We start from the raw sequence: 22,061 nt of genomic DNA on the forward strand, positions 1-22,061 counted from the left end.
TGCGTGTGGAAATGTGATAACACTGAATGCTAATGTAGAAGAAGAAGACGAAGAAAAAAACATTGAGCATTTGAAATTTTGCACGTTTAGAAAATCACAGGACAAAATGACTATTGTAAATAAATCATTGGCCTTTTCTCCATTATTCTTGATTTGCCAGCGCTGACTGATGAATATAAACATCACAAATACATACATTTAACGTATGCAATGCAATTATTTGGGTACGAATCAGATTTTTTTTTTTTTTTTAATTGCTTAGATTCACAAAGAATTTTGTACATTTAAGTTTGCCCAAATATTTCATAGCGTCGTAAGATTCTTTTTCCAAAGAGACATTTTTAAAATTTTAGATTAGTCAAATCTGAAAATGCAATTCATCATTACGAGAGCATCAAGCTTTTGTTTCACCAGTTTACATTTATTTCATGATAGCTAACATCATGACTAATATGTTTCGGTTCTTTTCTCTTTTCCTGAGAACGGATACAAACATTCGAAACTAAAAGTCAGGGGGGCACGTGTACGTCACGCCCACTTTATGACGTCGCTGGGTATTGCGGAACTGAGTGGGAATTTCGTCAAGTTTTGACAGTTCGTGACCGGAACGCATCAAAGCGATCTTTTTTTTCGCGAATAAGATATTTCCAAACACAACAACGAGACAGTATATTCAATTCCCCCAAAAGGGCCTAACCATAGAAAAATTCAATGGCTTTTAAAATTAAAAGTCTGATTTTGATGCAAAAAAAAAAGAAGTCAGAGTTATAATTCGATATAAATAAATTCAGCGTTAAAAATTCTAATTCAAAATCATATGGCACTGATTTACTTCCATACTAACCTTTAAAATTGGAACCTGAATCTGAGTGGGGGCTCTACATACGTTTCATTAGGAATTCTGTCTGCCAGCTAACTACACAGCTGCCTTCTTGATAACGTATCTGTATAGCTTGCAGAAGTCACCCATGGAGTTTTGATGCAGTAATACCAGTTGACGTGGGGGAAAGAAAAACAAATATGATTTATGGACAAGAAAAACCCCGTTCGGAATTCACTGACGACAAACATGCGTTACAATAGTAACTTTTCTTATTCTTATCAACCCGTTATCGGAGGCTTTTATTGTGAAGCAACCTGACCGGAAACGTGCCGTCTTACCACACATGTGGCCCTTTAAACTCTGATCCGTCTCGCCACCTCGCGATCTTTATTTTGCGCTCGCGAGCGGACGTCGCGCAACCCCCAACCCACGAGCCTTGTTGTATACCAATTATGGAGGGGCGGCTTCTTCCCTCGCGATCACCTGACGTCTCGTCACGTCGACGGAGTTGCATGGACGGCGGCGATGCGCCGAGCCGAGCCGGGCCGGGCCAGCCAAAGCCGGCTGGCGGCACGACGAGAGACAGCGGCACCCAGACCGACAGCAAAGTGCAAGGTGAGCTCTGTTTGGCGCACCTGCTCACGCAGAAATATAGGAGTGAATTATAGAAGTTCGTGAAATAGAAGATGTTGTGCGCCTGTGATGGCGTGATTCCGGCTCTTCCGCTGCGCGTACCTGAGGCCAGTTACGCGATTTACCGGTCGAGAGAGAGAGAGAGAGAGAGAGAGAGAGAGAGAGAGAGAGAGAGAGAGAGAGAGAGAGAGAGAGAGAGAGAGAGAGAGAGAGAGAGAGAGAGAGAGAGAGAGAGAGAGAGAGAGAGAGAGAGAGAGAGAGAGAGAGGCGAAGACACTTTCAATTTCCCAAACTCTACACACATATAGGAAAACAATAAACAAATCCAAGACATACACAAAGTGACATACCCTTGCATCATCATCCTTTATTTAAAAACAAACAAGCGACTTTCTCAAAGTTTAGAGGCCAGCGAGAAACACGTCTGTTGCACTGCAGCGATGTGTACCGTTTGCACTGAGTCGAGGGCGCACCAATGTGCAACACTATTATAGTCCCCCCCCCTACCCCCCTTCTCCGCTCGGAAACATTTGTTCCGCTGCCGATTGTTTCTTCTCCAAACGATGTCATAAAGCAAAAAAAACAAAAACGTACACATTCAGACTATATAGGATCATAAAAATCCTAACATCAACCACACCCATTGAAATAAAGTTAAGTTTCGGTATTTATTATCGGCTAACTGACTGACTGACCTGCAACAATGACTCTCGGCTCATTTTACTGCTGCCTGACAGGTCACGGCCCCATGCTGTCGGAGGCAAACCTGTTCACGCTGTTGAGTTTGTGGATGGAGCTGTTCCCACAGGAGCGGCCTGAAGACGAGCGCCTCAGCCAGGTTAGTGACTCAGATGTGTGACACGCCACACAAGTTTTTCCACCGCACTTGCAAAGCGCAAGCTTCTCAGCCACTCGATTCCCTCCCCAGGTGCACGGGATGGGTCTGGTGGTGGCACGGGACAGCAGGGTACTGGGCCTCCACTGCTCTGGCCCGGAGCTCCACGCTGGGCAGGCGGCCGTCATCAGTCATGGCGCTGATCTGGCCGACTGCCAGCTTTACTTCTCCAGGAGGCCCTGTGCCACCTGCCTGAAGATGCTCATCAACGGTGAGGCGATCGGGCTTAGCTGGGCTGGGCTGGGCTTGATGAAATAGAAACTGTCAAAGCTGCAGGCTTGTTTCTTATTGTGATTGATTGATTGAAATGTTTATTTCGAATGTAAGCCATTAAAAAAACAACAACGACATACAATTAAATTCAGAAAAAAAGTTTTAAGGAGTGAAAAGAAGCTTAGCTTATTTCTCCCACCCCTTCTCCACCCAGTATACATTCATATTACACACCTATTACACACCACCTACATATACACATACATATTAACAAGACAGACCTGCCAACACATACATACACACTCCTACACACACACACCCACACACATGACAATTATATATATATATTAAAACAAAACATCCAACTTCAGCATCACATATAAAACCGTAATTCTACAGTAAAAAGAAAGAACGTAGTGAAATGTTCCTAGGGATTGGTGACTTGGAAAAAAGGGCTTTTAAACCAACATTGATGATCCTGTTTTTTAACGGTCTAGTGTAAGGAAGCTTGGTATCTAAGGTAACATATATTGCATATATATGACACTGTCAGTCAGGCTTGCTTAAATACCGGGTGTCCTTAAAACAAGGCGGCACAAGAAGGCAGCTAAGTCGGAGCTTGGGATTTTTTATTAAGGTTTTACCAATATAAAAATAATAAATCAAGCCAAATTTTACACATTGCACCTTTAATCCTCATCCAGCCGGCGTCTGTCAGATCTCTTTCTGGCCCGGAGACCCCGAGGTCAGCCTGCTGAGGTCAAACCCCACCAAGTCGCGCACCCGCGGCGGCCCTTCCGAGGGCGTGGCGGACGAGGCGGCGCTGGACGCCACGGCCACTGAGAAGCTCAAGTCCAACTGCGGCACTCACATTGGCGTGCTGCTGGAGCCGCCGGCCGTGGGCCTGGCGCAGTTTGTGGACGAGACGTCCAGAGGGGGCGACTTCATGGAGAGGCTGGTGGACGACGAGCCGGGCTTGGACATGGAGGAGCTCTTCAACAGGTGGACTGCGTTAGAAGCTGCAGAGTTTTTAAAAACAAACTAACGAACGAACTTAAGAATAAAAAATCCCGTGTCTTCAGAGAGCGGAGCAGACACCTGAAGGATTTCTCCAGAAGGTTCCTGGTCCAGGCAGCCAGACAGCACAGGGACATTCTCTCCGGAATGGGGCTGGAGAACTTCTGCAGGGAGCCGTGCTTCTCCAACCTGAGGAACAACATGAGGACGCTGGTGGAGGTTCTGGCTTCGGTGGTGGCGGGGTTACCGCAGCAGCACTACGGCTTCTACAGGTCAGAGAAGTCCCATTGCTGTAGGAGACCAAAAGAAAATCACTCAGCTTTATCATGGTCCTGGTATCCCCCCCAAACACACACTGAGGAAGGAAGACTTGGTTGTGTTTGGTCTTAGATGCCTGTCAGTGACATGATTATTGAATAATTGTTTGAGATAGACACTTGGGTGTTGTTGTTGGTTTCCTTTTTTTTGTGTTGTTTCACAGCAAGAAGGTTGTGGGTTTCATTCCCTTGCCTCGGACCTTTGTTTTGTTTTTTACTTTATTTGTATTGTTTTTTTTCTGTGTAAAGACAAAAACAATGAACAACTTAAAATACATGCATAGACCATAAACATGAGACAGGGTCATCTACAGCTAAATGAAATGCCAGACATTGTTCAAAATGGAAGGCAGACTGAAAATGAGCTGACAAATGCGGGTGGAGGAGGGAGGGGTCCACGTGCTCACAGCAGCTGTCCTGAGAGGTACCAAAGCTGCGATAGGCTCCAGCAGACTCCTGCAACCCTGCGTGCAGGAAGAAGCGGCTGTGGAAAATGGATGGATGAATGGAATTATCCTGGCCCTCAGTGTGTCACTTTCACTCTTTTACCGTCTCCTCTTCTGACTCAGGGACCCGCGGCCGACCCCGGAGCCGTCGCTGGCCAAGGCCCTGCTGGCCCACCGCCACGAGGGGGTCTCCCAGGAGGCGGCTCGCCACTGCGTCGTCCAGGCCATTCTGCTGTCGCTGCGAACAGGTTGGGCTGCTTCTTTCCCGACAGTCATCAGTTTCGAGCCCCCCGCCCCGCCCTGAGGGGAGGCAGGCAAACGTATTCACAATTCGGAACTTAAGTTAAAACACGGACACTAATACAGATACTTGTAAAAAAAAAAATAATAATAATAATAATAATAATAATAAAACACTGATTCAACTCATTTACTCAAGTTCTGAAATGTACTTGAGTAAAAAGTAAAAATTAAAACCATACAATACCTACAATACACAAAAAAATACATGAAAAAACAATACATTTGTTGATAAGCCGAAGTACTGTGAAACATTCTCCCTCCAATATATGATCCAGTTTTATATTTAAATCCACAGTAGCATAGTTCAAATAGTCCCCTTCAAGCAGCAACTACAATAACAACTAAGATATAATATAATAAGTGAATTACTTTGAACGGAATCTGTTTTCCAAATGTAAGGAGGGATGAAAAGCGCAGATATTTTTGCACAAATGTAAGTAGGGGGGGTAAAAGTAAAAGTTGTCAGAAAAATAAATACTGAAGTCTTTTTTTTTTTTTTTCCAGAGGACCCTAAAGTGGGCGTGGGCGCCGTCATCTGGGCCAAACGACAGCACGTGAGCGGCCGCAATTCACCTCTGAATTCTGATTACTGCAATAATTATAATCATTTTTCTAAATCTCTCTGCGGCGGCAGGCCGGCAGCGACGGCACGGGCCGTCTGTACCTGGTGGGCTGCGGCTACAACGCCTACCCCAGGGGGTCCCTGTGCGCCGAGTTCCCACAGATGGACTACAAGCAGTTGGACCGGCAGTGGCGCAAGTACCGATACATCGTGCACGCCGAGCAGAACGCCCTCACCTTCAGGTTTGGCGCTGCAGCAGAAACGCAGAAACGTGCAAAGAAAATGAAAGGCGCATGCAGGTCGGCTGACGGAGCGCCGCGTCGCGCTGTGTTGTGTCGTGTTGTGTTGTGCGTTGACACGCAGGAGTCGCCCCATCAAGCCGGACGAGCCCACGATGCTGTTTGTGACCAAGTGCCCGTGCGACGAGTGCGTCCCCCTGATCAAGGGCGCCGGCGTCACCCACATCTACACCACCGAGCAGGACAGGGACAAGGACAAGGAGGACATCTCCTACCTGATGTTCAGCAGCCTGAGGAACGTCAACAAGTTCATTGTGAGTACAGCGTACTGGTGGGGGGGGTCTTCCCAAAGTGCGAAGTAACCAAATACTTTGTTACTGTATTTATGTATTATGTATTAAGTTTTTCTTTGTCTACATTTGTACACAAATGTGTGTAAGTTGTTCTTCTTACACTGGCAAAACATGCTTGTTGCTTTTGTGATTAAATATTGTAGTTAAATATTGCAATATTTGAACTATGCTGGTTTGTAGTTCAATATGAAATTGGATCGTATTTTAGAAGGAGATTATTTTACAGTACCCCAGCTTTGGGGTTTCTGTTTAGTACATTTCAGCACAAGATAAATCAAAAATGGAGAAAATAACATTGGCTATTCACATTCATTGTGTGTGTGTGTGTGTGTGTGTGTGTGTGTGTGTGTGTGTGTGTGTGTGTGTGTATATATACTACTGTATATACTACTGTTTTTACTTAAATGCATAAATGTGAATTCTTGTGCCACCTGCTCTTGCTAACCTTTGCACACTCTTGTGTCTCCAAAGTGGCAGAGAAGCCCCTCGCCATCCTCGCCGTCCTCTCCCCGCCACACGAGTAAGTCCCACATTTTCCTGAACGCACCTTCCGGGGGAGACGCCGGGGCGCTGGGCTGACTCCCCCCTCTACTCCCTGTCCTGCAGACGGCTGTGGCTGGAAGCACGGCAGGCTGTCTGGCCAACGGCACCAGGACCAGGACCAGGACCAGGAGGGGGACCAGCAGGACCATGGGGAGGAGGAGGAGGAGGAGAAGGAGGAGGGGCCCCTCAGCAAGAGGCTGTGCACGGCAGCACACAACTCTGTGAGCTGAGTGGAACCCTCCCCTCCCTCCCCTCCCTCCCCTCCCTCCCTCCCATCACCCACTGCATGCAGGCCCATGTCTTCGCCCCGCCCACTGCAGGCGGAACGCCTCACGGCTGCCGTCGTCGCTCGCCTCGTCGCCACTGTCCACCTTATTGCTGCGTCCACGAGGCACAGCTGGGTTCGTCTTCAATGCTCAGACCTCCCCAGCCCTCAACTTCACTCGATGCCCTCGAAGCTGCAGCGGGCGACTCCATCGACACGTTTCCTGCCTCCACTCGGCCCCCTCGCGCTTTGATAGCTCTGGTCTACCTCTGCCAGAGGGGGATTTTATTCATTTGAAAATGAAATCCTGCGCAATGAGTCAAGCCCCACCCATCACATGAGTATCAACAGGCGGAAAAATAACCGGTCAAACCCAATGGAGTTTAAAATGTAAATTAAATTTATTAAGGGTACATCCATTTTCAGTAGCCGCTTCTTCCTGCACTCAGGGTCTCGGGGGGTCGGCTGGAGCCAATCCCAGCTCTCATGGGGCGGAAGTCACCGAGTCACCACATAGAGACAAACAACCATTTGCACACACACACACCTTACGGACATTTTAGAGTTCCCAGTTCACTTCACATGTATGTTATTGGAGTGCAGGAGGAAGCTGGAGAACCCAATGCAAACTCCACACAGCAAGGCCCCAGGCTCGGGAATCGAACCCACGACCTTCTTGCTGTGAGGCGGCAGTGCTAACCACTGCACCGCCGTGTGGGGTAAATTTATCATTATCATTAGTATTAATTATTGATTACCCTCGTACACCTCGGACAGAAGTCAAAAGGAGGCCCGCTGCAGCTTTCAGAATCATCAGCTACGCGAGGCAGAGCAGTGAAGACGACAGACCGCCAACAGTCTGGATGGTTGGATGGGAGTTGAACTGATGGGTGATGCACGTCTGTGTGGATGATTTATGAAAAGGGGAGTTTTATGGAAGAAATACAGCTCCACCAAACATAACAGTGAGGTGCGAAATGTTTAAATATGCTTAAGAGGTAAGTAGTTGTTTAAGCAAATGTCAAGAGGTGTGTGAATGTGTCATATGTATGAGGATGAAGGAAGTGAAATGGGTGTGGCCTGACTGTAGCTGCAGATACAATGTAATTTTGCTTCTCATAGCTAATTGAGTTCAAGGGTGAAAAAAAGACTAAATAAATGGAAAAAAAGAAATCTGTCTTATGTCGAGTTAAGTGACCCTGTTCTTGCAAAAATAAAACTCTCAAAGTGAAGAAAGGGCCGACTGTGGACGAGAGCCCCGGAGCAGCGGATGTTAAACAGGCAGCCCGGCCTGGATGTTTTCAAAATTTGTCCTGGACGAGGGCACACATCTCCAGTTTTTCAGCGAAGAGAACCTGTTCTGCTGCAGTCGGCGTGTCGAGGAAGCACAGGCTGCTGCTGCTGCTGCTGCTGCTGCTCCCAGAGGTGTGACGGTAAAAAGCCACTTCCTGGTCTCAACCCGTCCAACAACATGACGCTGGAAACAGCTACAAGGTCGCGTAATAACAACACAACACATACACATAGCTAGCATTGCCATCCTTTTTATTTGTGTTGAATGTGGCTGAACAGCTTGGAGTGTGTGTGTGTGTGTGTGTGTGTGTGTGTGTGTGTGTGTGTGTGTGTGTGTGTGTGTGTGTGTGTGTGTGTGTGTGTGTGTGTGTGTGTGTGTGGAGGGAAAGGGACAAAGGGAGTGGCTGCTCCTAAAGAGGACACATGAGATGACATGGCACTTCAGGTCATTTTAGTGGCAATATATATACACACATATATGTGTGTATAAAAAATATATACACACATATGTATATATATATATATATACATATATATGTATGTACATATGTATGTATACATATTTTTTAAGTGTCTGTTTTTGAAATTTGTTCCGTCACAGCTTCTGACTTTAGAATTAAATAAAAATCCAGTATTTTTACCAAACGTCTTCTAGAATTCTATTTTATTACTTCGAGGCAAGTTGGAAAAAGATAAAAGGATACTAATTCAACTCCAGAACCGTTTATAAATTACTTTGGAACGGCTCAAAGTCGATATCCAAGATATGTTTTTCTCATTTTTTTTGTTGCCACATTTCTCTCAGGGATTTCTGGAGAAACCACAGCTGAATTCACACAGGAGATGCATTTCTGATTAAAAAAAACAAACAAAAAAAACTAAAGATGTTGCCATGCATGCACGCACATTAAACTCGTGTCCTCCAGTCGCAGATGTGTTTTGTTTTTTTTGGTTTTCACAGTTACATTTCAACATACAGATGTGTCAATGATGGCCGATTTACTTCTCTTTTTTTTTATACCCCTTAAATTTACACATCAAAACTCTTCCCCACACACGATGGCAAAGGAAGAGAAATAATCAAAAAAGAAAAAAAAAAAAAAAAAAATCAGCATAACTCAAATATAGCGAGTCAAGAGGTTCACTGCTTAATCACGACAAATATGTTCATTCCAGAGCATATTTTTCATCAGCATAAGAATTAAGCTCCCCCTAGAAAGAAAGACGTAAATACAAGGGAAAGAAATAGAACAAGAGGAAACACCTCATTTTTCTTTTAGAAAAAGGCACCTCTGAATCTTGCGTGTTTCTGTGCTGCAAAAACGACCAGTTAGCACAATGGGGGTGGTGGGGGGGGGGGGAACACAAAGCAACTCCTCCTCCACGCAGCCAAAGTGCCACACAACTGTACATCATAAGACAAGAACTCGTGTATGTATACAAAACGAGTCTCGACGGGCAAGAGCGAAAACAAAGATCAGCTTCAGGTCGACGTCCTCCCACCCCGAAGAAAACAAGCAAAAAAAAAACCAAAGGAGTTAAGAAGCATTTTCATCTTACTATACAGAAAGTGCGATCAGTCACCAGCAGAGACGACCAGTGATCAAAGTGATTGGAGCTTCATGTACCGCGTAAATGGCACATCAAAGGCGCAGTACAATTTTGGAAAAAAAGAAAGAAAAAAAAAAGACTGGAAAATCATAAAAAAAGGTCCTTCATTTAAATTTAAATAAAAAAAAACAAACAAAACAAAATAAAATTTGTGTTTGGCAACGCTTGTCAACGGAGGTTAAACCTGCTCATCCCACTCGGTGAGAACAGGAGAGGCCCCCCCCCCCCCGGCGGCGAGCTACTACACTAACGAGAGAACTTGTGAACAGCGTGGAAGCCTTTTGAAAAGTCCAATTTTTAAAACATGTGCCTGTAATTTTTGCAAAAAAAACAAAACAAAAAAATAATGAAAAAAAAAGCAGTAAATGACTGCAGCAGAGCAAACATGCTACCCCCCCCCCCCCCTCCCCCTGACCTGATAATTAATAATATTGTGGGGTTTTTTGCGCTGCGAAACTAAAACCTAGCTGTTGTTTTGGAAGACTCTCCAGTCTGTGATGCTACGTTAGGTGTGTTAGGGGATTACCGCACGTTGCTTTTGCGGGGGATTTGGCAGCAAAAGGGGGGGGAAGAAGAAGAAGAAGAAGAAGAAGAAGAAGAAGAAGAGTTTGGCTAGCTAGCAGAAGCTAACTGACATGACCATTTGGCTAAAGAGTTTTTTTTCTTCTTTTCAACGACAAGCAGTTACCGCTGGTTTCAAATTTTTCATAAGATAACTCAACTGAAAGCGTTTGTCCAAAATTAAAAAAGTTAAAATATATAAGTCTAATTCCTTTGTGTGTGTGCGTTTTTTTTTTTTTTTTTTAATTCTTCATTCCGGATTTTTGCGACTAGCTGTAAGAAACTAGCCCGTGTGCTGTGTTTTTCTTCAGACTGCCCACCTCCCACACTGCAAGTTGTGGCACTATTGCTACAGATGGAAGAAAAACGTAATAAATTACAAGTGGAAAGAAACTAGATCAGTGATTTAAAAGCTACTTCTGCATGAGTTATGAGTGAAATAAAGAAAAAAACAACAAACAAAACAAAACAAAAGACCAATAACATATTGGAGAATTATTTTTTTCAAATAGAATAACCACTGTTATTATTGTTGTTATTTGTATCTACCGTACGTCTTCCTATTGATACAAAGACGGGTGGGGGGGTGGTGGGGAGGTGGGGGTGGGGAGGAGCAGCGCTGCTCTAGGAGGCCGGCTTCTTCAGATCCTTGATCTGTTTGATTAGGTAGGTCTTCTCGTCGTTGAACTGCTCGTCGTCCGTGCGCTCCTTCTGGAAGTTGTTCAAGAAGTCGATGAGTTTGGTCTGGTTCTTGAGCAGGATGTCCACGATGGGCTGCGTCTTGTTGGGGTTCGCCACAAACACCTGGTGGACGGGGGGGGGACAGTTTTTGTTACAAAAATAACTAGGGATGCACCGATACCGAGGGTGAAGTACTACTACTACTACGACTACTTGTTTTGATCGGGTTGCAGCTTTGTGGGCTGTTTCCTCCCTTTTTTAAAAAATACATTTACATTCATAGGGAACATAATGGCCAATCATTTTGCAGGACACACAACTCAACAACTCAATTCAATCACTTATTTACTAGACATGATAGAAAGTGGAACGTAAATGTTTCGGTGCTGTGGAATCTTACTAAATATATATATATATACACAGGTACTACCCGAAAAATTTGAATATCAAGTAAAAGTTGTTTTATTTTGGCAATTTAACATAAAAGATGAAACCAACAAATTTTTTGCCATCTCCAGCAGTTCCTTGTTGTCACTTTGCTGATTAAGATTTTCAGCTTATTAAAACCACAAACCCACAAACTCAAGAAAATTATTATAAAATTTGAGGTTTTTTTTTAAGCTGCAAGACCCGATCAGCAAAATCCAAAGAAATAAAAACTTGAAATATGCTGATTTGCATATTATTCCTTTATATAATATGTCAAATTCCCCCTTTAAGTTGAATTGCAGAAACACAACAACCTTCTCAGGATATTCTAATTCTCTGGGTCGTACCTGTATATATGTATATATATATATTTTACACATCAATACCACAACACAGACACCAGTTTTATATGTAGGTATATGGCAATTTTGTTCAATGCAGTGAAACTTGTGTTTCATGCTCTAGAAAAACATACTGAGGGGTGTTGTTCGAATAACAGAGCGTCTGTGGGAAAATAAATCAAAGTAATTGTATAATGTGTAATGACCTCATTCAGTACTCGGTCATCGGTTTGTACCAAACTGCAAGTGCGTGTACTCTACTTGCTCGGTAGAAATGTGATATCGGTGCGTGGCTAAAAATGCCTGATGTCACTGAACTTGTCGTTCAACTTCTCATTCATTGAAACGTCTTTGTTCACTGTTGCTACCTTGAAGACGTGGAAGGCTTCGAACTGGATGTTGGGGCTCTTGTCCCTCAGCAGGTTCATCATCAGCTTGAGGTTCTCGGCCTTGCTGATGTAGCGCGTCATCACCGTGAAGTTGTGCCGGTCCAGCAGCAGCTCGCCAAGAAGCTGCACAGACACACAGAAAAACACTCCCGCTTTCAGGGTCCAGTGTGTAAAATACGGCTTGATTTATGCTTTTTACATTGGTAAACGCTTAACATGCTGCCCATTAATACATTCATAAAAGTGCGTACTCGCAAGTACAATAAAGACTAAATGCTTCTTAAAAACTGTGACACACTGTACCTTTAATTTTAATCATTTAAATTCTTGCAGCGCATTCTCCTATTTAGGCCTCTGAAGCGGTTATCGCAAGTAGTTGTAACGTTTTCTGTCCAGTAGATGGCAGTATTAGATCAAAAGCAACCCTCAGAGTCGCTGGCCGAAGTGGAAACCGAGTTGAATTAAAGCAACTTGTGTCAACAGACTTCTTCTGAAGCTTTGGTGAACGCTCTGCCCTGCGACATGAACTGTGTTTTATTCTATTTTCTCGTGTAGCAAGAGGGCGTGGCCGACCTTCAGAGACTGCCTCTTGGTGACGTAGTTTTCCGAGTGCAGCAGCTTCTCGTAGTTGGTGAACACCTGCAATCACGAAGGGAGATATTCAGACACCAAGACATAAAAGAACAAAACATGCAGTTCTTCCTGTGGTTCTCGTCTGGAGCTAAAGTGAGACGCGATGCGATGACGTCGAGTCCCATTTTGACCCCGCCCACCAGCCTGTCTGCCCCCGCCCACCAGCCTGTCTGCGGCTCAAAGAAGACAATCTGCACGCAGAGCAGGCACTCAAGTCGTAGCCGGTAACCCTTTGTATTTACTACCATTACTGTTGATCGTGTTATTATATACTAAATGGAATAGTGTCCCACTTTGCATTTCATTGGTTGCAACTATTATATATGCATTGTACTGTATAGTATTGCAACACTTCAAACACCCTCATCTGTACTTGACATTACTTTTTGAATCTTTTTTTCTTTTACTTTGTATTACGTAAAACTTATGTTTCACTTTTGTTTTTTTTTCCTGCCACTGAGTTTTGGGCTTTATTTTTTGAGGCTGGACCTGGAGCGTGTGGACAGGCCTCGCCGTGGCACCTGTCAACATGCAGTCTCTGGGGTGAAGAACCCGGCGTTTCTCCGGAACCCCGGGGGCCCCCGGAGGGCCCTTCCAGTGAAAGGTGCCCCCCCCCCCCCTCTGCCGACACTGAGTGGGGCTTTGTCGCTGGCTTTCCACTGAGTCGCTTTTCCTGGAAGTGAATTCTGCTTGATGTCTTACTTCCAAACCAGTTGAACCTCATTGCGTTCAATGAGACGAGGGGGCGGGGCTTTGTTTGTTTACGCGTCCAAATTAGCCCCCCGGCGGCAGCTTGCATTTTGCGGTTTGTGTGCACGCTGGGGCCGCGTGTGTTGCGAAAACGTGGTCAAAGCGTGAGGGGCACGCAGGGTAATCCATCATGTTTGGAATGTGTGTGTGTGCGTGTGCGTGTGTGTGTGTGTGTGTGTGTGTGTGTGTGTGTGTGGGGCGGGGGGGGCGTGTCAGACTCACGGCGTCGTAGTTCTGCTCGAGGTGCTCGGCCACCAGCACTTTGTGCCTCGTCAGGAGATCCTGTCGACAGAAACGGGGGGGGGGGGGGTTTGTTTATTCATTTGTTTATTTATTTATTTATTTTTACAACTACCTTGTGCTTTGTGACAAAGCTGCTACAACAGACATGGGCAAACTGCGGCCCGGGGGCCATGTGCGGCCCGTTAAGCTTTTTAATCCGGTCCGCCCAACTTGAAGAAATAATATTAATAGTCGGTAAGTCATAAAATAGCTGCATTTGTCCAATTTTTCCAGTGTTTTCAGAGTCATTTCAATAAAGAGCGGAACACAGTGGGGCTTCAAAGACACTGATTTTGTTGTTACGCTTTGTTTTCAACCCAGTGCGGCCCCACCAGTCGAAAATGTTTCTGGATGTGCATTTTTTGTGTGTGAAATAAAGTCTTTTTTTTTTTTTTTTTTTTATCTTTTATAATTCAAGTGAATAATAAGCCGTCGCAATAACAGGACCCTTGAAGGTTTGCAAGCTTCCAGCTTCATTCCGGCTCTGCACCATTCACACCTGGCTTTCCCCCTTTCAATCTGGCTCAGCCTTCAAAGCGAGAGTCAGACGATATGCCAAGCCCTGCGTGGAAAAAGCCTCAGTCGCACCTTGAAGGTGGCGAAGGCGTCCGAGGCGATGTCGAAGGTGGACATCTCCACGTAGTCGAAGAAGTCGTGGAAGTGTTGGGACTGGAGGAGGACCTTGGCCAGCAGCTCGTAGCGGATGCACTCCCTCAGCATGATGCCGCAGTTCAGCGCCACCTGCGGCGTCTCGTAGCTGCGGGCGGAGGAGCCGGCGCCGTCAAGACCCGCTGGCGGGGATTCGCAGGAGTGTGTGTAGGAGTGCGCCTCACCCTTTCAGCAGAATGAAGAGCACCTCCTGGTGGGAGCAGAAGTACTCCACGGTGGGAGTCCTGGTCCCGATCTGCCTCCGCAGGATGTTGTTGAAGATCTGACACACGTCTTTCTTCCCCTGGAAAAAAGCAGCACCATCAACAGTTCACAAACTGCTAGTGTGGGAGGCATGTGATCACATGACCGGGGTCGCCGTCTTCACCTCAAAGTCGATGACCTGCAGGTTCTCCACCAGCGAGATGAGCAGCCCGCTGTTGTACAGCTCCTGGGCCAGCTGGGCCACCGTCTCCGTGTGAGGCTCCTTGTCGTTGCTGCCGTACAGGATCTCCTTCATCGACACCAGACACTTGGACACCTCCTCGGACGCCTTGGGGGGGGGGGGGGAGGAGAAGGAGGAAGAAGAAGAAGAGGAGTAGGAGGAGGAGAAGGAGGAAGAGAAGGAGGAAGAACAAGAGGAGGAGGAGGAAGAAGAGGAGGTGGAGATGGAGGAGGAGAAGGAGGAAGAGAAGGAGGAAGAACAAGAGGAGGAGGAGGAAGAAGAGGAGGTGGAGATGGAGGAGGAGAAGGAGGAAGAAGAAGCGGAGGAGGAGGAGGAATCAAGAATCATCAAATGTAATCATTCTGATTGAAGGAGGAAAAGTGTGTGCGTGTGTGTGCTCCGGGTGTGAAGGGGCCTCAGGGTGACAGGCCTCTGTGAAAGTGGAGCAGCCTGGTCCTGTCATCTCCTGACACTTCCCTGCCAGGAAGCTCCACGCTCTCAGACACGTGCAAGCACATTGAGCACACACACACACACACACACACACACACACACACACACACACACACACACACACACACACACACACACACACACACACACACACCTTGTCGGTCTTCTTCTGCTTGGTCAGGACCGCCAGGTTCTCCTTCAGCGTCTTGACAATGTCGGTGGGACTCTTGTGGGACTTCCCGAACAGCGGCATGTTGTTGCTGTGCGGACAACGCTGGGCCTCTCTCTCACTGTCGCTCTCGCACCCTCGGGACACACCCTGGTGGACACAGCAAAACAAATACAAATAAAAAAAAAACCCAAAGAAAACAAAAAAACACAGGCGAGAGAAGACGGGGTGAACGATGGATTCTGCCCTGCTGATGCTGGATTATTTTTTGTTTTGTTTTGATTCTTTTTCAACTGAAGAACTGGAAGACCGTCGCCCTTCACGTGTGTCCAGTTTCAGAACAAACTCATGGCTCACAGTGCAGGTGCACTGCTTTGTGCAGAGCTTTCAGATCGTTCTCCCCCTTTAAGAGCCAGACGCTGGGAAGGATGCTCGTGTGTGTGTGTGTGTGTGTGTGTGTGTGTCTGTGAGTGCATGACTGATCACACACACACACACACACATGAAACATTCCAGCCTCACAGCTGCGGCCCCCTGGGTCACCGGGCGACCCCTCCTGAGCGGTAGTGACACTGGAGAAACGGTGAACTACGGGGTCTCGTTTCCTCAACGCGTTCTGGGAGGTTCTAGAGCAGGGTTGGGCAAACATGGTGGTGGGGCTACAGTGAGGGGTGTGGGGGTGTGGGGGTGTGGGGGTGGGGGGGTTCTGGTGAGCCGCCTCATAGCAGGAAAAAATCTGTCACGGTGTTCAGCTGTTTATTGAAATGACTCTGAAAAACACTGAACGAATGGGTGAAACGCAGCTGTTTTATGACTTACTGACTATTGATGTAATGTCTTCAACTTTGGCGGGCCGGATCAAAAAGCTTAACGGGCCGCATATGGCCCCCAGGGCCATAGTTTGGCCATGTCTGTTCTAAAACATGTGACTGCTAATCCCCCCTCACCCCTACTCGCAGCTTCAGAATCGTGTGTGTGTGTGTGTGTGTGTGTGTGTTAAGGGGGGGTGGGGTTGGAAAACGACTTTAGACGTACGCTTTGATTGATCTGTGTTCCAACTGTCCATAAGACGTAAACGTCTTGTTTTTTTTCCTTTCATACCCTACAAATATTTCATTTTTTATTGCCTCATTTCTTTTAATTAGTATACTTTCCCATCCTTTTTGCACTGTAATGAGGCAAATTTCCCCCACTCTGGCAAGAATAAAGGCGTTCTATTTTTTTCTATTCTATTCTATTTTTTACGAGTCAGCTTTTTGAGCCAAAGCGCTGGGGGGAATTCTTGGGATCTTGGGATCAACAAAAACACCTGATGGGCTGTTTGATGGCAAGCTTCAAGTCTTCATTTGCAGCTTGCTGCCTTCTTAAGACCGACTACATGTTATGTAATGGAATTAATCTGGCGCCCAGTGGGCTTGAGCGCGCGCACACACACACACACACACAGCTGGCTGCTCCACTTTGCTATAATCTAACTGTGAACGGTCTCGGCATTACCCTGCATATTAATTTTGCATGTGTAATTATGGGAAAGCGAAGGAGCCTCCAGTGCAGACAGCATAGACGCCTCTGCACAACACGTCCTGAGTTACAGCAAAGCCTTTTCTCCAGGGTCTGTTTGGTGGGAGGGCTGGCTGGGGTTTTTATTTAAAACACGTGTATTGATATAATATCCACTTTCACATCAGCCAGACTATGTTGAAGCCCTTTTTGGTTTTTTGGTTTTCTGCTTGAGCAACGCCTGACCTTCCCCCTCGCTTAGTGTCCGTCGCGGCGGGCGGGATCCCTCTCGCGCTATATGGTGGAAGGTGCACACGGCTCTTTGAAGAGTGTTAGTTTGCTTCTCCTCGGAGAACTGTGAGCGACCTGGGCAGAGACGCTGTGGACGGCATATTTCAGCCGTAAGAAGATTTCTGCTGGATTACGGGGTGAGCCCCCGCTGTGGTTGTGACACGGGAGCTTAATGTAAAAGCGCACGCAAAAAAACAAAACCACACCACTCGCTTCCGGTTGCACCGGCGCACTCTAAATAATTCAGTGTGCCGCGCGCGTGCGTCTCTCTCTCTCTCTCTCCACTCGTCCTACAGATTTAAAAGTCCGACACAGAGTCGTCGTCCTCCTCCTGCATCCAGAGACGGCGCAGTGTTGTTGCGTCCTTCCACACCCCGTCCCACAGAAGGCGCTCTCTCTGCGTTCGCAACAGACCGTGCGTGGAACTTGGTTACGGACAAACAACAGGGTGATTCAATAGTGCGGCTGGAAAGTCATGCGGGAGTGTGAAGAGGCTAAAAACCCCTAGCAAGATACAAATTATATACATGTATATATACATACACATACACACATATACATGTATACATATACATATATATCCACACAAAAATGTGTGTTTCACAGATGTAAACACACACACACACACATATGTATATATATGTAAATATGTAAATGTATATATACATATATACATATACACACACACACACACACACATACTGTATATGTATATATATATGTGTGTGTGTGTGTGTGTGTGTGTGTGTGTACATATATAAACATATATATATATACACACACACAAACATACATACATATACACATACATATGCCATTAGCGTGTTCTTATTACGTGTTGCATTTCTGTTTCATTGTTCTTTTGAGTTACATTGATAATGCATGAAAAGCATGGTACAAATAAAGTTTTGAATGTTTGAGATATATATACACACACGTATATGTGTGTTTGACTCAGTCTTTTCCAGATGATGTTGGGTTTCCTCGCTGCAGTCGAGGCTCCTCGTGGCCCTGAGCTTTGACATCTCTCTGCTCTGTTTCTAATAAATCAAAGGCCTTATCCAGCAGTGGCGTTGCCAGCTGTATAGGAGGAGGATCCACCCAGCAGCTCCGCCGGTGCAGCCAGCCGGATAACACAGCTTATATTTAGCCGTAACGTTTAACTCTTTAAGGCTTTTCGCCCGTTACATAATGAAAATAATGCGTCAAAATCTTTTGCCGCGGCCGTCTCGTCGACGTTGACACGCTCCCAGTCGTGAGCGCTCTCGCCCTGCAGTATTGACAACCTCCACGCGTGGGGCTGCTGGTCACCTTATCGACCGGCCCAACCCGCGCATGAATGAATGACTGCCAGTTACATAAGTCATCTTCCTGCTCCTGCTCCTCCTCCTCCTCCTCCTGCAGCGTCACGTTACAGCGGAGACGCACCTCGAGCAGCAGCAGCAGCGGCGGCAGCGGCAGCAGCCGATCCGGTGACTAATCGACAGCCTGCCGGTCTGGCGGAGAGTGCGGCCTGTCACACATAAGTGCGTATCGCACAGCAGCGGGGAAGTGACAGCATGCGGGGCATTTCACGGCCCGTGCACAAAAAGCTGCTTTGGCGTGAGTTCAGCCTGCGCAGGACCTGCGTCTGCCTTGACTTTCCACAAACGCAAGAGGCGACTGCAACAATAGCAGTACATTAAAAAGAAAGAAAGAAAGAAAGAAAGAAAGAAAGAAAGAAAGAAAGATGTGTTTTGATCACCGTTTATACCTTATAGTTTATTTATACTTCCGGTTGCACATTGTTTTCCCTTGCTTTTACTTATTCTGTAGTTTGTTTTTGTTTTTTTAACCAAAGTAGTGGGATAGAGAAAACCCGCAGTCAGATTCCTTGTTTGGCATGCAACACCTTGGTCAATAAAGCTGATTCTGATTCTGATTCTGATTCTGATTCTCATTCCGATTCTTTTCTGGACAATACGAGAAAAAAATTATTCTTCTGAGAAGTTGGTGTCAGGAACCCCAACTATGATATTGTTATGGTATTTAAATCGCAAAACAATACAATCACAATTTTTTTTTTTTACATTACAATAACTACACCAATTTTCTATAACTCACTATCTGACTGCATTCACTCCACTTGCAGACAAAAAGCAACTTAACTTTGCGACATCTCTTGGGCTAAAACACCAGAATCTCATTGAGCTAATATTATGTTACTGTCTCGGTGCACTGAACGTCTTATAATGAGACTCTATGCAGCGACCACATGCCTCTAAACTGAAACCTATCGCCACGCAACCTGTCCTAGCTGTCTGCCGTTTCGTTTTTTTTCCACACTCACCCCTATTTATTCATTATCTGGAATGCAGGGGCAACACAAACAAACACAATTTTAACACGAGAGGCAACAAAGCCTCTCACGCATTCTTACGCACTCACTCAACCACTTGTCGCCAAAGCGGCCTGTTGCTCAACGCCGGTACCTGACAAAAGCACATTTTATGCATAATATACGGCTATGATGCAGTTTGAAAGCCTTCTGGGGGGCCTTGAAATGACAGAAAACATCCCCAAGAGACAAATAGGGATTCAAATATAAAGAAAAAGTCACGTCAATGCATGTAAGAAGTGGAGTGAAGCACACACGGGAGCCTTCACGGCCTCACATGCTGCATGCGCAACTTTTGATTCGACAAGGTGATGGCTAAAGGAGACAGAAGAGGACACCCGGCTTGCAAGTCAACGGAGGAATTTGTTTGCTCAATTGAGTGTGCGGGGCGAGGTCCTATCCTAATTTAGTTCCTATCACACGCGCAGGGACAAACCAGCACTTCACCTCTCATCCAACCGTCCGACTGGAATAGCTGCGAATTCCCACAGAGAGGTTTCCTTGACAAAAGTGAATTAATTTAGAACTCTCAGTCAAAGTGGAGGGTACAAACACAGCAGTGTCTGTCAGTTTGTGACTGCTTCAGCCTGAGTGATGCACTAAAGTGACGCAGGGGCTGAGGTGGAGTTCAGTTCGGACGAATCAACTCACTTAGGACCGCGCTGGACAAGAACTTTATGTGCGCAGCTGCTAAATCAGGAGAGTTCATATCGTTTGGCCGCAGTCACAGACGGGCCTGTGCTGCCAGGACATAGGAGCCCAGTGTGTCTGAACCGGACTGTCCATGTCAAGCAGAACAAGGACAGCCTCAGGAAATCACTTTGCAGCCAGAGCGGTGTTTTCAAATTCAAAGCAAAGCCACATTTTCACACATTTACCGCAGAATTGAACTCTCCTCATAGGAGAATGGACCTGTAGACGTTCTGAATTTAAAAAGAAAAACAATCAAAGTCAGAGAAACAAACACATTTGAAACTCTTAATTATGTAGCTGTTATACAGTACTATTGATACTGCACACATACATATATACGCTTCATGTCACTATCCATTAACACAGTGGCACTACGTTATTGACATTCATAACATTTAAATACTACCAATTACACGTTAACTTCTCCTCATATTTGGATTTGGATTGCAGCAAAAGGAAAATGTAATACTACTACTACTACTGCTACTACTACTACTAATAATAATAATAATAAGGTTTGTAAACTACTTCACAATATTCGAAGTGACAATTTTTGCTTTTCATGACACATGACCGGAAGCGGTGTTGTTGTCATTCAGGTTAGCTCGATGTCGGCCGTCTGAAGTAACACAGGGGAAGAAGACAAGAAAAACACACACACACACACACACACACACACACACACACACACACACACACACACACACACACACACACACACACACACGCGACGAAAACATCTAGTGCCGCGGAGGAATCGCAGCTTCCGTGAAGGGCACCGCACCGTTTAGAGAGATAAGAGCCGCCGGACGTGAACACGGGAGTGAATTAAACACAACCACGGCCGCATAAACAGAGGCAGACAGTGTGACTTCACCAGGCTACACCCCTTTCAGCTGCTGGCGGGGCTCAACTCCCGTATTGTTTGACAGATTTTTAATAAGCGTAATCACAGCTCCTTCCGAGTCACTGCGGAAGATACACAATCAACACGGCTCCGTTTCTTGTCGTAACACCCACCCCATGCGTCTCCGCCACGAATTAAGTTACAATGGCTGTCAAGGGCAGTGATATATATGCAAGTACAATAGACAGTGAGGGCTGTGAACCCTACCTTCAGCAAGAGGAAGATGTTACGGCGAGCTTCGAACGTCTTCCGACCGCCTCTCCGTCCCCGCCCGGTTCGCAGCGCGCTCTCGCCTGGCGGAAATAAAGGGCTTTCCACGGTCACGCCAGGGTTGTTAGCCGGTGGGAATGTCAACTAAAAGTGTCCGCAATACAATTGAAAATGTGTGGAATCCGTTAGGAAGGCAGCGCAGAATTCCATCTGGTGGTCTGACAAGCTGGCGAGAGCCACAATTCTGGAGGCTTCCGGTGTTGGTTCTTCGGAATAAAACCCTGGCGCGCCAGCGCCTGTTTGAAATGACGCGTCAAGGAAGGGACGTGGAGGCTTTAACAATGTCTGCTAATCAATACACGGTCTATGTCGGTATTTTTGAACTGATACAACTAATAATTAAAGGCTGCAGCGCACTAACGCCGACAAACACTCTCTTTAAGAGCAGGCCTCCTCACTTCCGGCGAAGCCCTAGCCTCATTTTGCGAACTTAACGAATCTGTATCTTTCCAGCCGCATCTTCCCTCATGGAATTCTTTAAAGAGCCTTGTCACATCAATTATGAGAGTATACGTCACTCGCATAGGCGAATATAAGAATACATATACACAGACTTACCCTCAGGACTATCCTCGAAACATGACTCGCTTTTATTGACAGCGTCGGAAGACCAAAGGAGACCAAAGGGCGACTAGTGCACTTATTGGAACGAACCCCGGGGCAAGTTATGACAGTCCAAAGGGGGGGGGGGGGGGAAGCTGATTGGAAGTCAGCTATCACGTGGTTTGA

At 46.1% G+C, this 22,061-nt stretch overlaps 2 protein-coding genes and 2 long non-coding RNA genes across 5 annotated transcripts; 2 read left to right on the forward strand and 2 right to left on the reverse strand.

The window, feature by feature from the left end:
• The first annotated feature begins 1,162 nt into the window (after positions 1-1,162).
• Positions 1,163-6,616, forward strand: cdadc1 (cytidine and dCMP deaminase domain containing 1). Its single transcript, XM_076017488.1, has 11 exons — positions 1,163-1,438; positions 2,194-2,294; positions 2,385-2,562; positions 3,269-3,566; positions 3,647-3,853; positions 4,468-4,592; positions 5,152-5,201; positions 5,282-5,451; positions 5,573-5,762; positions 6,273-6,321; positions 6,408-6,616. Exons 1-11 carry the CDS (start codon positions 1,276-1,278, stop codon positions 6,572-6,574), a joined length of 1,698 nt encoding a protein of 565 aa, XP_075873603.1. The 5' UTR covers positions 1,163-1,275; the 3' UTR covers positions 6,575-6,616.
• Positions 6,617-6,823: 207 nt separating this feature from the next.
• On the forward strand, positions 6,824-8,785 carry LOC142882818 (uncharacterized). The gene is made up of 2 exons (XR_012925974.1): positions 6,824-8,231; positions 8,286-8,785. It is a non-coding gene; the product is annotated as an uncharacterized LOC142882818 (long non-coding RNA).
• Positions 8,183-9,907, reverse strand: LOC142882817 (uncharacterized). The gene is made up of 2 exons (XR_012925973.1): positions 8,805-9,907; positions 8,183-8,728 (listed from the first exon to the last, which is right to left on the reverse strand). It is a non-coding gene; the product is annotated as an uncharacterized LOC142882817 (long non-coding RNA).
• Positions 9,908-10,698: 791 nt separating this feature from the next.
• On the reverse strand, positions 10,699-22,011 carry cab39l (calcium binding protein 39-like). 2 transcript variants are annotated; one of them, XM_076017489.1, is made up of 10 exons: positions 21,891-21,964; positions 21,270-21,416; positions 15,280-15,444; positions 14,616-14,780; positions 14,413-14,531; positions 14,168-14,336; positions 13,520-13,579; positions 12,488-12,553; positions 11,894-12,037; positions 10,699-10,878 (listed from the first exon to the last, which is right to left on the reverse strand). In XM_076017489.1, the coding sequence occupies exons 3-10, from the start codon at positions 15,376-15,378 to the stop codon at positions 10,699-10,701; spliced, it is 1,002 nt and encodes a 333-aa protein (XP_075873604.1). In that variant the 5' UTR covers positions 15,379-15,444; positions 21,270-21,416; positions 21,891-21,964. The 2 variants fall into 2 exon arrangements, with proteins under 2 accessions (XP_075873604.1, XP_075873605.1); XM_076017490.1 differs by lacking the exon at positions 21,270-21,416 and having other exon boundaries at positions 21,891-22,011.
• Between the last annotated feature and the right edge of the window lie 50 nt (positions 22,012-22,061).

Source organism: Nelusetta ayraudi, unplaced genomic scaffold (genome assembly GCF_046127955.1).
Source record: "Nelusetta ayraudi isolate G7.1 ecotype Tasmania unplaced genomic scaffold, CSIRO-AGI_Nayr_v1 ptg000006l, whole genome shotgun sequence".
In the NCBI taxonomy this organism is placed as follows: domain Eukaryota; kingdom Metazoa; phylum Chordata; class Actinopteri; order Tetraodontiformes; family Monacanthidae; genus Nelusetta; species Nelusetta ayraudi.

Bases quoted from the DNA above. Each gene is read 5' to 3' on its own strand.
- cdadc1 (XM_076017488.1), top strand. From the start codon at position 1,276: ATGGAGGGGCGGCTTCTTCCCTCGCGATCACCTGACGTCTCGTCACGT. The intron at 2,295-2,384 runs GTTAGTGACTCA...TTCCCTCCCCAG, and splicing joins AAGACGAGCGCCTCAGCCAG to GTGCACGGGATGGGTCTGGT. The intron at 2,563-3,268 runs GTGAGGCGATCG...ATCCTCATCCAG, and splicing joins CCTGAAGATGCTCATCAACG to CCGGCGTCTGTCAGATCTCT.
- cab39l (XM_076017490.1), bottom strand. From the start codon at position 15,378: ATGCCGCTGTTCGGGAAGTCCCACAAGAGTCCCACCGACATTGTCAAG. The intron at 14,781-15,279 runs GTGTGTGTGTGT...CCCCCCCCCAAG, and splicing joins AGCAGAAGAAGACCGACAAG to GCGTCCGAGGAGGTGTCCAA. The intron at 14,337-14,412 runs GTGAGGCGCACT...CTCCGCCCGCAG, and splicing joins CTCTTCATTCTGCTGAAAGG to CTACGAGACGCCGCAGGTGG.